This window comes from Clinocottus analis, unplaced genomic scaffold (genome assembly GCF_023055335.1).
Source record: "Clinocottus analis isolate CAN_PGR_092001 unplaced genomic scaffold, fCliAna1.0.p SCAF_16, whole genome shotgun sequence".
Taxonomy (NCBI): domain Eukaryota; kingdom Metazoa; phylum Chordata; class Actinopteri; order Perciformes; family Cottidae; genus Clinocottus; species Clinocottus analis.
In genome coordinates this window covers 11,706,364-11,723,328 of record NW_027175887.1, presented here as the reverse complement: position 1 = coordinate 11,723,328, position 16,965 = coordinate 11,706,364, and the positions used below count along the sequence as shown (strand labels likewise).

The window sequence follows — 16,965 nt, the reverse complement described above, 5'->3', positions numbered from 1 at the left end:
ATATTACTGATGAGTTGTCAAGAGGATACATGAACACCGGCAGCAGTGTGTTTTTCTAAGTATTAACTTGTGCAGTATTATTAAAGAACACATAGATGTGGCTTAGAGTCAGACTCACACTGGATTTTAAATGGTCCTCTCAGGTTGCTGTGGCATTAAATGAGGTAAAAATGCATTATGACTTGTTTCGGACCGCACACACACTTGTTCATTTAATTTAATTTACCCCTAATGTCTCAACATTTGTCTTCATTGGGAGCAATAACGCCGGTTGGCAAAGGTTTTATATTCAGTTTAAAACACAGGACATCCGAGAGGATAATCTCATCATTGGAATCAAGTCCACATACTGAATGTATCACCTGCGTCGCCTTGCCTCCCGTGTATGCTTTACACATTATGGCGCCATCTTGTGGTTAAATTAAGTCAAGGGAAAAAGAGCAAAACAATGTTACAATGCAAATTTTACTTCCAGCAAATTATATCAAAACTAAATAACCGTAGTGCTTGAAACATTTAAGTTGAGCTCCTCCTTCAGTCCATGTGGAGATCGTGTTTTTATTCTATGCATCTAAAATGCTTAATGTTTCAGGAGACCATGTTGTTTATTGCAATATGCTTCCGCAATGTCTTGTGTGGCTGTGCCCTAGAAAAATATTAGATCTGCTTTTGTCTTCTGACGTATAAATATTAAATTTCCCTTTTGTTTTTTCTTACATACACACTTCAATAAATAAACCACATGGTGTCCCAACTGTAATTTATCCGTTTGCATTAAAGCGTGTCTGAACTCTTCAGTTCAGGATGTTTTGTTGTAATGAGAAGCCGAGGGAACAAGGGGACATCTCATGCAATTATGGATGTATCAGGTTTGAATTTTAATTAAATTTACTGGATACAAAACCCATCAACAGTATGACAAAAAAATATGAATACAGTTGAAATGAATGAAGAAGCAAAACAACACGCAAACCACATGACCGGTCTGCAAAAACACAACAACATCAAGTGTAAGACCAAGCTAATAAATGTAATATTCAGTTAAAATCATGCAATTACACAAGTCATTTACATACATTGTACCTACTATAATAAACATTTAAAGAAGAAATACAAGTTCATAGCAGCACCATCACTGGGTATGATAATCTTTTTTTTTTTTTTAAATAATGACAATGCACCGGTTAGATATAGATCATACAATATATACAAGAATACACAATCACCTTACACCCGACTGTGAAAACCAGAATACTCAACTGATACGGTGGCCACCGAGACTGTGGTGAAGGCTTGACCACATAAATAGATACGTCGAACCACTAGGTCCAGGTAACAAAGCCAGAGACTCCGATGCTTGAAGCGGAAAAAAAAACAAAACAAATTCTGTACATGTAAAGATTATTATATGGACGGCACCGCAACATACCTCGTCAACACAGAAAGCAATCTGTGGGATCAAAACATTTCCAGGAATGTACACTACACTCAATCTGACTAATAGTGTCTGATGCATGATGCTGTCGGTCTAAAAGGAGGATGAGGAGCCTCCAGCTGCTTTTGCTAGACTCTCAATAGGACGCACTATACCGTTACACCTCACCGGACTTTTTGCTATGGAGATCAGGCGGGCCTGTCTGAACCTGTTGGCTTTTGCTGAAACACCGGCGAGTCTGCTGAGGGGGCTTGGACCACCAGGACAGTGAAAAGTCTCCTTCACTTCAGCTGGCTGAGGGGGGCATTGTGGCATCCTCCACTGATCCACAGGTCGAAGGCGTTCACCAGTGAGTGGCGCGGCCCCGCTTTTCATTCGGGCTGCGGACTGGAGTTCCAGGAGAAAAAGCTGGGCAGTTTGAAGAGCGAATCCCTCCGGCCCGGATCCGGCAAGGTCAAGGTCTCCGGAGCGGACTTCTTCCTGGGGCGCTCCTTCGGCACCGACAGGAACTCTGGGGCTTCGGTGGAGAGGGGAGTGGTCGGGGCGCTGCTGGGGCCGCTGCGGGCGCTGGACGGCAGGGGGGTCTCGGAGATGGAGATGGCCGGGGGGAAGGTGCCAATCTTCAGGTTGGTGGCTTCTTGTGTGGCTCTCTCGTACTCTCTGACTTCCTCCATGGTCATGTCTGCGGGGATGGATTACACACTTTGGCAGTGACACTTTGTCCGGTTGTGATTAACATATGGACAAATCAAACGGACGTTGGCTGTGGTTTTACTTCACTAACAGTCCAATTATTGTTTCACAGTTCTATGTCACGTAACGAGAGAAAAGCAGGACAATAAATACTGACAGTAATAGACTGTCGCGTATGATCGGTTGCCTGTCGCACAGTGGCTTGAAAGCTAATTAAATAATAATGGCTCAGAGGAGGTGTGAAATGAATCATGACATAGTGGAGATGAAAAGAGAGTACCGCAGTTGAAAGCTGTGAACCTTTCAATACAAATGAAAAACTCAAATCTCATTAGATAACCTCATTCATTTAGAAGACCTTTCACTGTCATGAAATACAAAACACTTAACAAGACCCCAAACAGCACAATTCAGCTGGAAATGTGGCAATCAACAGGAATTAGTCCAAACATGAAAGTCTAGAAGTGTCAGCTTGAAGTATCAGAAAGTGCTCACTGGATTTCTGACGCAAATGGATTTAAATGGCACCATCATGTCGTTATCATTATTGGATTAAATGCTGAACAACAGCACAAAACGTTTTAAAGTCCTCCATCCATTTGGAGAGATTGTCATCTTTATAAATGTTTAAAGAATACTGTCGAGGGCACTGTGATACAATAATGTATAAATAACAGGTGTAGGTATGAAACGCAGGGGTAAACCATTCCATTTTTGAAATCACAAGGCAAAATACAAAGTACAAATGGCCTTGCTGGACCTTAAAAGACATATTTGCATTATTCATCATCATTTCTAAACTTTTTATGAAGTATACTTTGAGTTTTACCCACACAGATGGGGCTGAAACGGTAAGAGAACGTTGTTCTGATTTTACCTAACTACAATCTAACTATAATCTTGAGATGAGTCGACGTCTACAAACAAAAGCAACCAAGGTTTCATCAGCAGTGCCGTCTCTAACAAACTCACCGATCCACTCATCCACCCAAGCGAAGGCCTGCCTGTGTCCTAGAAGCAGGACATCTCGAATCACCTGGGCAGAATAAGACAAAGAGAGAGGAAGAGGAAGCAGACGAGGCACAAGATGACACATGGAGAAAGATAAAGAGGTACAGAGGGAGTTCAAGGAGAGAGGATGTGAATCACAACGCGGTAACTCTGAAGGTCGTTCCAAAACATTTTATTGTTCTAAATATTTCCGTTCACCCCTTGAGGTATGTGATTAGCATGAGTGTTACCGTGTCAGTAATGGTCCTGACTGTGTGTGTGCGTGGGCCTCGGGCAAGGAGAGCACAGAGACGGTTCACCTCAGGGACTGACGCTTTGGAAGGCCAGGTGAAATGCATTTTGGAAATGGGAGATATGGAGTTTAAACTGTGCAGCTGAGTCAAAGGGGGGCGGTCGAAGTTAATCCGTGGGATGTGAACAGGGCAGATATCGTAGAAGGGCAAAATGGAGCGTCTGACTTGGTTCATGGTCAACTGCTAGTGAAACGCCTCAAGCACTGACACTGATCTACAAGGGTCAAACCGTGGGACTGAGCAAGGAAAGGCTATTTCTGAGCGGAAATAACTTGTTGTTGTTGTATCCCTACCTTGTGTACAAACTGCTCCACGCGTGTCTGCAGGCCCCAGACTTCAAACTTGACTGTGACCAGTTTGTAGGAGCACATGATGGGTTCTTGGTTGTTGATCCACCCTTCCTCCAGAAGGCCTCGGTTAGTCTTCTTCGACTTGAAATAAAGCAGGTCCTGCAAGGCAACGATAAAACCAGCCGAGAGAGAGAACGTAAGACCAAAACAACCTTTATTAAAACAATATTAAAATGCTGTTTCCCGTCATTTATCTCTCGCACACACATTTCCTCCTCCCTGCCTGAAGGACAGGAGCCCGCATTCATCACGAGTCCCTGCTCTCAAACTTAGCGTGCATTAATCACGGCCCCCCAGAGACTAATTATGCTGTCGTGCTCATTCGTCCTGGGGTCGTGTGTCTGACTGCGACAGTGTGCAGTCATACAACTCTCTTCAGCCCTGCTGGAAAAACACTTACAGTGGAGGTGGAAAAGGCACGTTTAATTTGCCTGTGCATAAAATGTGTCGTACGTTAGTTAGCAGACCTTTTAAAATCATCTTCTAAAATACCACTATTATAAATATGCTGATTAGTTTATGGAGGTATTCTTATACGCTTTTTTTGCTGAGAGTTGGATGAGAAAATCACTACTGCTCTAATGTCTGTACGTCTAAATGCAGCAGCCGGCTAGCTTAGCTTAGCACAGAGACTAGAAACAGGTGGGAAACAGCTAGTCTGTTGTGGTTTCACGGGGATACTGTGCCAGGCTCCTGGAGTCCTTGTTGGCAACCTTACACTTCAGGAAGTGACCTCGGCCAGTAAATAGTTAATAGACACCTAACCCCTGTTAAATCTACAACGCATTCTTTTGACAGCTCAGTAAACTAATATAACGTGTTAGACGTCGGAGTTGAAATATCTGAAACAAGTCTGTGACCATTATCTTTTATTCCTTAGATTTAATATGTGTAAGAAAACTCTGTGCTGTTGTCTGAGTGCAGCATGTAAAGAAAGAGCAAACAACAGCACACTTGCTATTTGTTCATTGATGCTTTCGAGGTGTCTGACTTCATTCATGAAACTGCTCTATGGTGTGCATTGTCAGGTGTGCCTGCAAAAAAAACATCATATGATATTTGCATTGGCCATGTGACCACATTTGACCCTGGACAGCATCTCTGAGCTATTTTTAGCTTTAAGAGGATAAAAGCAGAAGATCATAAAGCCTGGTGAGAGGTGTGCATGTGTGTGTGTGTGTGTGTGTGTGTGTGTGTGTGTGTGTGTGTGTGTGTGTGTGTGTGTGTGTGTGTGTGTAAGACCGTGTGTGTGTAAGTGGGGGTGTCAATAATAAAACTCCACTGCAGTGACATCATGGCCCCTGGCGATTATTAATAGCTCAGCTTTTTATGACCATCACACCCTGACAGACGGGCAAACACACACACACACACACACACACACACACACACACACACACGAATGACAAATGTCAAATCACCTCAGCTAATGCCCATCACCTCCCCCTCACATAAACATGCCTTTCCATCACTCTGAACAGGCAGATGGCCAGCTGGTGGTCAAAAATAAGCTGGCGCTGCCAGAGAAAGATAACACTGACACTCTATTCTGTCTATCTTCTCACACGCCATCCCTTCTTTTTCTTTTTCATTTGAGGCCTTGTTTGCCTCTCCCCCCCCCCGTTGTTCCTCTGTTCGTCTCAATGCTCTCTCTTCTACTCTCTCCTTTTTATCCTCCCTCCCTCTGTCTCTGTGTGCGTGTATTTGTTCGCTCCTCTACACTCGTACAAACATGTATTTGTAGCATGAGGTCGATGGTTCGACTCCCCTCACCTCGGACTCCTTGTAGTGGCGCTCGGGGATCTCATCATAGACGATGTCCACGAAACACACCTCTGTTTCCTCGTCTCTGGGCTCGCTGCAAAAGATCTGAGGGACAGGGAACAGTTCAGAGTGTGAGGAGGACATTTAAATCCACACATGTTGTGTGACGGTGCGGTGTCCCCTGTCTCTTGGTACAGTTGTAATGGGGCAGCTTCACACACTTACTTACAGAAAGTGTGTTCAGTATTTCACAGGAAAGCAAGGGTTCAAAGGCGTATGACGGATTGACAATAACACAATATATCTCGTTGGTCTTTAAATCACAACGCACAGGTGTCCTTCCTTCTGGCTTTAACACACTAAACAAATTACGAGGATGAATGTGACGCACCCTGTGTGGTCTGTGATTTCTTCCTGTGTCTGACTCACACAGGAACAGCAAAGCAATGCCGTCCAGTTCTCCGCTCCTTACAACAATGTGCGTCACAGAGAATTGAGCACAAACTTTCCACAAACGTTCATACAGGTGTAGCGGAAGAGAGAAAAGGGGCGGTGGGAGGGATGATGAGGTGATTAAAAGGGATGAGGGAGAAGAATGAAGGGAGAAAAAGAGCGACTGCACAAAATGGTGAAGGCTGTGGCAGGAAGAGCAAACTTGAGAGCGGGAGGAGCAAACACTTCAAAAACACTTCGAAAAACACCTCCACTTGTTAAGATCAGCTTCAAAAGTGAAATCCGGACCGCCTGGGAAACCATACCGGGCTCTGCATCTCCCACGAGCCACCACTAGGTGGAGCTCCGGTCTTTTGTTTTCAGCCGCAGTTTTGATCGAGGCAGTATTGCATAACACGCCTCTGAACAAGGTGGAGATCAAGCTATGTGCTTTCAACAAAGATTGAGACTCAACATGTGTATTATTGCTGTGAGCTGCACCTCATGCATTGGAAATAATGTCGTAAAAACGTTCCAGCCAATAGTATTTATTATATTAAGCTGAAATGATCAAATGATTCTGTGATGTCTGTGACTTTTAGCTGTTGATTGTGATTTCGCAGCCGGTAGTGGATTGTTTATGATTTATTTATGTTCAACCATTGATGGTCTGACTGATCTGCTGCTAAGTCTCATAACTTCATATGTTTAGTCACATAAATGTTCCAAAAAGATTGATCACACCGAGTACAAACTATCCACAGGACTGAGCATATAGTAGCCCGAGTGCTAAACCTCTTTGCATCCTTCACTTGATATAACTAAATCATCAGCGAAATGAAATGATGGCACAATGATGCCGTCACCCTCCGACGAGGAGAATTCACCAGCTCAGTGTGGACGCAAGATCGGTGAACATATGGGAAGAAGAAGAAGAAAAAGAGGCAATCAAGTAAATAAATAAAAACAGGGGACTGGCAAAGGTACAAGACAGGAGATTCTGTTGTCGCTGAGATCCCTTTTGCGTTGTCAGATCTACACAATAAGCTCCCGACCGCACGACACTCTGCGCTTTACTCACACTGTCATTGCTCCCTTTGTTGTCTTCGTATTTGGTCTCTATGTGGATGGAAAACTTGGGCAGGAAGGAGCACTGGAGAGGAAAGAGAAGACAAGGGAGTGAGAAATTGATACGAACAGATGATAATTACATAGTTTAGGTTTGGACCAGATCGCATCGCAGAGGAGGAGACGGGAGACTAATTGTGTGTCTCTGAGTGTGTGTGTTGTATCGCCCAAACCAGATGAGCATGAGTGATTACTCTTTTACTGTGTAGATTTACGGCACCTCTCCCTTTCTCCAGGAGCACAACACACACACACACACACACACACACACGCACACACACGCACACACACACACACGCACACACACACACACACACGCACGCACACACACACGCACACACACTTTATTGCCTTTGGTATTGACTGCCATTCATCAGCTCTTGAACACAGCAGTTTGATTAGATTAAAACTTAACACTTCCTATTATTAAACAACCAAAGAATACTGCTTACATAACCTGCTGATGTATAAGCTGGTGTTTGTGTATATGTGTGTGTGTGTGTGTGTTAGTGAAAGCGTGTTTATGTGTGCCACAGCAAGACAAAGACAGCCGGAAGGATGAGAGAAGAATGAGCTATAGGAGCAGGAATCAGCCCTAAAACCTGCAAAGAAGTTAGCATGTTTGCATTTCCGGTTGCTTTGTCTCAAAGTCTATGGGTTTTTGGTTAAATGCATGAAAGGAGCTTAATGAGACGACAAAATGTCATCACGCCGACTGTCTGCCCTTTACAGCTTTGGTGTGTAAACCCACATGATCCTGGTGGAGTTTGTCAAAAGCCGAACATTAGATTTTGACTTCTCCCCTTTGCATTCCACGCTTCAAGAATCATAAAAGGTGTTCATTAGTGAAGAATATCTTCAAATGTGGAAGCATCAATGTTTTTATTACCACTGGCTTTCTACCGAGGGCACAAGTGTGTTGCTATCTTCCCCGGTTGGTCTCCAATACTATTGAGTATTAATCTCACGACACGGTATGCAGCGTTTTCATGAACTCGTGCAGCCGCACACTCCATGCGGTGTGTCGTGCTCATGCAGTGGTTCGATGTGGCACGATGTGCTGTGAGCATGTGTACCTTTTAAATTCCTTCATAATCTGCTGTCATTCTTCAGCTTTACTTTAGCTTTTCTCTTTCCTATTTCGCACACAGAATAAAAGAGTCGACAGCCTCATGAGCAGCTCTGAGGGGTTGTATTCAGACACGACGGAGCCACGAGGTAGAGATGGAAAGAAGAAAGATTGTTGATGATTGAATTCAAAACCCTCCCAATGTACCATGCCTGCGGCTCCGCTTTGTACACCCATGGCCTTTCCCCTGAACTTTGCACAAGCACGAACGTTCACGGTTGCTGATTAGCTGTAATAGTTATTTGTTTGTCATTGACGGGCTGAGGGTCGCTATCTTGAAAGGACAGCTGAATACTGCCGATGTCAAGAGATCACTTGAGGAGCGCGGGATGACATGTCACATGAAAATCCAGAGGTGACACTTTGTTTTGAACAATGGCGGCTCCTTAAGAGGTTAGCGTAAATGCTGCAAAAAGCCCCAGTTCTTCATTAAAAGAGAGGACTGACGGGTCCTGAGGTGGTTTTGTGTAACCAACCATCTGGAGGAGCTGTGTATGAACAACAGATTTGTACTTTTCAGCGCACACACAGAGAAGACAGCTAGCTGACTACGATTAAACAAAGTACACACACAAAGTACAGCTGATGCTCATAGGAATTTGTTCTCAGACATGCGGCCCTGAGGATTAGACTAATTTAAATGTGGGGCTAATTGACAAATCAGATTATTATGTGAGATTATGTCAAATTAGCATTATCATTATACTATGAATATTCACCCCGAGAGGGACAGGAATATCTGTACCAAATCCCATGTGCGATCCATCAAATAGTTATGATGAAATCTCACTGAGCGTCAACCTTCTGGTGGTTTAAGTTATTGCTGTTGTCCCTCCCAATAATTATCCTCATCTTTTGCATCATCAACCCCCTTCTGGCTAATCGTGACCAACCATTCCCGAGCATAATCAGTCCCACGATGCAGCGTGACTCCCCGAGCACCATCGACACAGACTATAAATACGCAGTACATCTGGACATCAGTTTTGTTTCAGCGGCTCTTGTCAAAAATCATGATGATTACTAATTTGAGAACACTGTGAGCGGCTTTCAGCTTTCTTTCAGGAAAACGTCGATCCTGATCATTTTTCGGCAACACCCACTTCACAACCTTCACGACCTCCTGCAACGCCCGGATGTTCCATGTACCTGCACAGTCGCCGGGGAAATGATCGGCCTGCCGCTGATTTTATTTGTGACTCATTGATGTTTGGCGGGTAAATGTTCCTTTAGTGTACCCGAGCAAGTCGTTGGGGTTTGTTTTCTCAGTGACGGGAAATTAAACCGTCGTATCACTGAGCGCTTTGAGGGTTCTTGGTGTTTTTAAAGGAAAATAAGCTTAATTAGTTGATATTTGATTGGTGCAGCAGGGATGCAGGGGTTGTACCATACAATTAGTAAAGAACGATCTCGGGCTACAGGGGAAGTTCCTACATCTTTGTTTTACATTTCAACCTTCATTGTGGTCCTAAGTTTAGGAGGAAATAAAACACATTGATTTCAGATACTAGCAGCTGTAATTACAAGATGATCAGGATTCATCCTGAGTTATTCTCGGCCAATCCAAGTGGGAGTTGATCCGAAGCAGATCCACAACACAAAGGAGGTATTACATACACCACTTGGCCTGGTAACACCTTGGGATTCCCAAGATAGAGCAGAAGGAGAAGAACTTCCTGTTGTTTAGCACGCTGCCACCATGACTCTGAATCAATGAAGGGTTGATGCTGGTGAATAACGTCTCTTGGGTACCACTTTTAATTGGATTATTTACAACACAAACGAATCATTAAGTCTGAAGGAGAACAATGCAAAGTAAGAAGAAAAAAAGGAATTACTTTTTAATTTAATTGAGTTTCCAGATCGCACATGTAAGATTACATGTGATTGACAGATGGGATGGTTGAAGCTAAATGTCACTGCATGGAACGTTATAAAATCGTAGATGAGATGTTGTTAGTGTTTGGATTAGAAGAAATTTGCTTTGGGCAATCTAATGAATCTAAGCTAATACACGAAGGTAAGAAATGTCACGAACATGTTTATCTTTCTCCCTCTATGTTGCAATTATTAAACGAAGGGAATCTGGTAACGTAATATTGGAGCATATTGCAAGACATCGTATCCCAATAGACGACAGCATAAACCCTGTTGACACAACAGACGTGCACAATGTGACAGATGGTGTTGCAAGACATTTCTATGTCACAATTTAAAGAACCGCGGATTCCCGCTGAAGACTGTTTTTTTTCACATTTGGCATCCAGTCCGAGCAGCATTCTGCCCTTCAACGTCTACGCCACAGAGATCAACATGGCAGCTTTTGGATCAAAGCATTTTTTTGTACGTGTGATTGCATGTGTGTAATGTGCGTGGATGCAGACGCATTGGAAGTACTCACCGTGTACTCTGACCGTATTCCCAGCAGGGGCCGTCAGCGTAATGGGCAGAAATGGGAGGTGTGTGATGGGTGCAGACAGGTAGAAGAGAACAGAAGAATGAAACAGTATGAGAGAGATAAGAAAAAACAATTTAGTTTAAAATGGACCATTAAGCTTCAGCAATAGCATTTCAGTCTTAGCGAGAGCGCTTATGACAGTCTCATAAAAAAAAGCATTACGGACATACAGTACATACAAGAGAGCTGCCACCATGTGGGTTTGCATGCTGCCGTGTTTCCAGTCACTGAAAGTTCAACATCGTCACAAGGCATGTGATATCCGCATGCTGACAGTGTGTTTACCTGTCAGTGTTCTTTCTTAAGCCTGTGTTCATGTTTAGCTTTCCATTTGACCATTTATCTCTCAGTTACACCTACCTTTCCTCCCTCCATCACTTCTACCATCTTTCATGACCTCTCCCATCGTCTCCCATCCCTGCCCGCCCTCTGCTTATTGTGGGGTGTGAATATTATAGAAGATTGCTTCTACAACCCACAGAGCCATGATTGTAGAGGGCTGCAGAAAATGGGAATGTATGTGTGTACATTGCTTGAGTAAAAATCTTTGGAAAGCCATGCTATTACAGAGAGAGAGAGAGCTCTTTATTTTAAAATACAACCAATGCTAATATTTGTTACATAATATAGTGTTATTGAGGTAATAATGGTGGGACAAATTAGCATGTACACACATGCTTATTAAGGTGAACCTGATAACCGTAGCACAAGGAGGTGTAGTTAAATCTTTACCTGTGATAGTGTAGGGGTAATAGTTCCAAGCCTTCTCTGTGACATAGAATATTTTAGGGACCACTGCTCTGGCCCAGCTGGGCAGCTTGCTGAAACACAGAAAGAGAACGGATGGATTTGTAAAGGTAAAAGTTAGAGGACTGATGATACAAACAAGCTGCATGCTGTACAGTAAACGTAGCCCTCTCTTTAGATTGCTCCACTCCATTCCTATCACCCAGAAAAAGCAATGACAAGCATCCAACTGTTCAGAGCCATGGAGGCCTTACAAAGAAGCCATGATGGCCCCTGGGGAAGTTACAAAATGACACTGATTACACGCTCCACCCTGCAGTGGCGTTTCACCGGAGACTGAACCGTGATGGATACGGAGAGGGGCATGCAGGGCGGAAAGCACATAGAACCAGCTATTACTCAGCACAAATTGATTCTAAATGCGGATAGTTGCAGCTAAGTAGCTGGCCATTTATTGGGCGTCCAATCAAAGTGCAAACGATTACTGGGGAAGAGAAACAACAGGGGCTAAACCTCGCTGAGCTGGAGCGAGATTGCCAAAGAGAAAATTTGAAGAAAAAGAAAAACACAATTTAATGAATTTTATGAGACAGTAATAACTTGAACAATTGAACAATGAACAACATGTTTCATTGTTGAATCCCATCAGACAAATCGCTGCATTCCAGATTACAGTTGGTTTATAATGCATGCTGAATGGATTTCAGCCAATCAAGCGAGGCAAACAGCAACATAATAAGACACAATGCCAACATTAAGCTCTACCAAGTTCCGCTTTCAGGATAATTATCTTTTACACCAGCCCTTGATTATTTTTGCTCCCACATTATCACCCGCGTCCTTTTTTATCCTGTGTCTCGCGGCTGTAATTGAATGTGGAAATTATACCGAGTCTACGGACCGCTGGGACGAGACGGACGGTTCCCTCTGGTCTCTCTCCAATGGACTGTCAAACAGACTGGGGAGTGTGCAGACACAGCAGACCGGTCACATGCTGCCTTCACACACACACACACACACACACACGCACACACACACACACACACACACACACACACACACACACACACACACACACACACACACACACACACACACACACACACACACACACACACACACACACACACACAGACTGCAGTTATAACATGGTAACAGGTGGTCTGTGGGTGGAGAGGCAGGCGAGACGTCCGACAGTGACTGCTCAAATTATCCACCACTTACACTGACCTTATCTCCCTCTGCCCACACACACACACGCACACACACACACACACACACACACACACACACACACACACACACACACACACACACACACACACACACACACACACACACACACCACTAAATCTTCCCGTCCTCTGAGTTTGTCAATGACACTTCACAGATCCCAAAGGCCCACTTACTTGTCACTCCCGACCACGAAACCTTCCCCTCTCTGCCTCTCTGTTCGTCTCTGTCTCATTGTCTTACTTTTGAGAATGAGTGACCCAGTTGTCTGTGGACTTCATCTTATCAGTCATGTCTTCTTTTTCAGTTTGAGCATTATAGAACTATGGAGGAGTGAATTGGGGTAAGAGCACTGAAGGGCCCATTATTATTGAGGTCGATTACAATAATGCTCTACAGCCGTCAATGGAGTACTTGACAACATTCACCTGGATTTGTCTCATCAGTGTACTCAATAAAAAGTCCAACTGTCCTTTAAATTCAGTTGCAAATGTACATACTATATTTTTTGCTGCTGCAATGCGGTTCAGCTAAATTGATGCAGGTGTGTGATGAGGGGTCACATTCACAGCAAATGCACTAATGAGAATGAGGAGAACACACTTCAGACTGCACACGGAGAATTAAATTGCAATCTACATAACAGAAAATGAAATAATCAATTCCACGCTTATCAAGTTGAACAAAGCACAGGAAGATAGGCTCGGAGGGAGATGAAAAGAGAGAATGAACTACAATGTGCTCTTATTCCTGAAAACCAACAGCAATGCTCAGTGCAGCTCGCAAAGCCTTATGATATCCAACATTAGCATTTTACGAGATAATCATCTCCTATCGGGGACAATTCATACTCAGCTATTTATTTGAATATGACAAATGTTGACAATCATAAGATAACTAAGCAATGGCTATATTTAACATCGAGGTCTCTCCTGATATCAGCAAACGCTGACCTGTGAAAGAATACTGAGGCTCATTACTGTGTGAGAGGAAAACTGTATTTATATATTTAACTTCTCTGGAGCTGGGCAATCAAAGACAGGTTTTTCTCTTTTTGGGATCAGTGTCGTATTAAACCACATTCATACACACCTGTTTCCACATTTTAAAATGAACATTGGACATACGCCGCATGGCAAGAGGAAGGCACTCACTTGTTGAGGTAGATTCGTTTCTCGGTGAACTGGCCCGATCCGTGCTCGGGGTCCTCGTACGGCTCGTTCTGGACCACCTCCACCCCCTCCCCACGTTCACTCTGTTCATGACTGTGCTTACTGATCATATACAGCTGGCCAATCTGGTACTGGGAGACAGACAGGAGACAAAGAAACAGAGAAGCGTGACATTAGATCGATTGCTTTATTAAATCTTGTGAGACAATTAAGGCAGGAGGAGGAGGCCACGCTGACATCCTAACATTGTCATAGCAACAAACTGTCTGCAGTTCAACTCTGATGAGGGAAATGTGAATGGAAACAACATGCTCTTCGTTTGAAGTCCAACAACAGACTTAACGGTATGATTTTATAGCAGCCGTAAAAATAAACACAGAAGGGAAAATACCGGGATTACTGCTCTCACTGAGTGGTCCTGACACCTGGGGACAGTCGCCAGAGCGAAGGAAAGCTCGGGTATTATGAGCTGTCTGCAGCATCGTGACACGGGCCTCATGTCGGGTCAGGACCGAGCAGTACAACAATAGTAACACCAGCAGCAGCCAGCGAGGTGACCCTATACCACAGGCCCCTTGTGGCACATTAGTCAACACCCACACCATTCTCTCGTCACCGAATGACCCATTTGGCCCAAAGACAATGTCCCTTTTGGTCGCCCACACTGCAAGTATTTTCCGTACATTTGGAAAACGACAAGCATTAGAGCGAGAGTGCTCCAGGAGGGAGGTTTCCGACTGCTTGTAGGCCTATTTCCGGGCCGGGGGAAATCGATACGGCCTTGATGGTGACTTATGCCCCTCTGCTGGAATGCCAAAGGGTCATGTAGGACTCAAGCGCCACACACACAAACAGGGCCGACCAATGATAGCTGTGTTAAGCTAATGGAAAAAAGGACAAGGATTGCCTGGCTGACTTGTGACTCCATATCCATCCACAAAAAGCAAGGAATGGAGAGAAGAGAAATGTGAGAGCGGAGTGGAAAACAGCAAAGCCAATGTGTACCAGTACACAAGCTCTGGGTGTAACTTTTTTTAACCACAATGCCAAATTCTTCCAGCTGCCGACCATGAGAGAAAAAGCTGAGGCAAAGTATTCCCAGCTGGAATGTCAATGGCCGTACGTCGACTGAACAGCTGTTGGAGTCTGGCATAATTTTTCCGCTGCGATGACACAGTCACAGGCCAGGCGGGAGGATCCTGTGTCCTTAGGCACACACGAGCACATGACACACATCCAACGCACGGCGGCAGTGCATGCGAAACAACAATAAGGAAGAAAAGAGGCTTTATCTCGACGACTTAAAGCTGCTCTCATCAATATTACTATTACTAATGGGTTGAATGATTACATGTATGTAAAAGGGGTTTGAACACACATATAAGTTAATTTTAGCTGACTCGGCGGACTTCCCAGTCTATGAAGTGTTTCAGCATCAGTTTTGGCTTTCAAAGTCTGTCAAAGTCTCACTGAAGTCATTTTCAGAGGCAGCTCGTTCTAACAAAAATACACCCTAAAAATCAACCTGGCCAGGCCAAACAGCAGACGCACAACTAGAGTGACTAGCTGGTAAATATTTTGGAGCATTGTTATAATATATATATATATATATATATATATATATATATATATATATATATATATATATATATATATATATATATATACACATATATATATATATATACATATATATATATATATATATATATATATATATATATATATATATATATATATATATATATATATATATATATATATATATATATATGAGGAGATGGACAAGGGCCTATAAATCTTACACATGCAAAATACACATGGTGGAAACAGCATCGACAGACAGGAATAGCTGTCACAAGGTGAAACTAAACACCAGGGATAGACAAAGGACATACATGACACTCATAAGGAACTAATTAATCACAAATTAGACCCATCTGAAGTTGCTAAAGCGAGTTAGTTATTCAAAGGCGTGCGATCGCCGTAATGAGTGGACACTATTGAAATTAACCACAGCATCACAGTATCATTTGTTGCATATTTCATCTGTATTTAACCTACACTGTCGTTATGACGGAGGGGGAGGAAGTGCAGCACTGAGAGAGCTAAAAGAAGAAGAAGGATGAGGTTGTCACACAATATCAATAATTACATTCCCAGAGATTCCAATTTGGGCAAAACAAAGATGAGAGGTGGTTGAACGGCACACATAAATCTGCCTGCGAGATGAAAAGCAGCGAGGCAGAATCCCCACTCGAGTGGACCTCTGAATGACACTCTGATCACACTGATGGCCAGCAACCGCATATTAACATTAAGCACCATCTTTCATGTTTCCCGTGGCTCATTCAGGGATGAGACATATTGTGTAAACACGCCAGCTGTTATGATGTCGCTCCTACCTGCCATTGTATTCGGGCCCTCTGTGCGGTCTAACTGATGGCGGCTGCTGATGAATGAGAGGCGGCCTTCATTGTTGTCTTTGGAAATCTTGCTCTAATGACTGTGAGGGATAAGTGTCCCTTTGCTTCAGGTTGAAGTGGCCGTGAATTATATCTTTTTTTCTCTTTCTGTTCCTCCCTGAAGAAAGTATAGCCATTGGGTTGGATCAAGAGCTGACAGCAAGGAGAAAAGATGTTTCATTGGAGGCTCGGGTGTAGTTTTTCTTCTACATGTCATTTGATTTATCGACACAGTCAGTTTTCTATATTTCCCTCTTCCTTACTTCTTTTTGTATCCTCACCCAACCGCTATGTCTTCACCTAAATTCAACCTTTCCTTTTGTGAACACCTCTTTTCACTCTCTGCCACCAAACCTCATGATGGTATCTGTGAAAGCCACATCGTTCAGTCCCTTTCAGCACTCAGTCCTCAGCACCATTAACTCTGGTGACAGTTATTACTGGAGGTTGAGAGCTGAAAACTTTATTTTTATTTTGAGAGGGAGAAAACATATCATCCTTGATGTTGGTCTCTCTACTTCCTTTTGTGAAACTCAATCCATTTGTGAAATGTTGTGAAATACAATCCATTTGTGAAACTCCTCTGTTTTCATATCTGTCAAACATAACACAGCAGTCGTTAACTTAGCTCAGCACAAAGAATGGAAACGGGTTT

General features: G+C 43.4%; 1 protein-coding gene across 1 annotated transcript in view; it reads right to left on the bottom strand.

The window, feature by feature from the left end:
• Nucleotides 1-854: 854 nt before the first annotated feature.
• Nucleotides 855-16,965, bottom strand: part of pitpnc1a (phosphatidylinositol transfer protein cytoplasmic 1a) — a 34,911-nt gene continuing 18,800 nt past the window's right edge. Inside the window, exons 2-9 of the mRNA XM_068579358.1 lie at nucleotides 13,828-13,976; nucleotides 11,426-11,514; nucleotides 10,637-10,644; nucleotides 7,060-7,131; nucleotides 5,556-5,651; nucleotides 3,726-3,881; nucleotides 3,101-3,164; nucleotides 855-2,117 (exon numbers count right to left, since the gene is read on the bottom strand). Of these exons, the coding sequence (XP_068435459.1) occupies nucleotides 1,807-2,117; nucleotides 3,101-3,164; nucleotides 3,726-3,881; nucleotides 5,556-5,651; nucleotides 7,060-7,131; nucleotides 10,637-10,644; nucleotides 11,426-11,514; nucleotides 13,828-13,976 (945 nt within the window). The 3' untranslated portion in view covers nucleotides 855-1,806. The remainder of the gene's footprint in view (nucleotides 2,118-3,100; nucleotides 3,165-3,725; nucleotides 3,882-5,555; nucleotides 5,652-7,059; nucleotides 7,132-10,636; nucleotides 10,645-11,425; nucleotides 11,515-13,827; nucleotides 13,977-16,965) is intronic.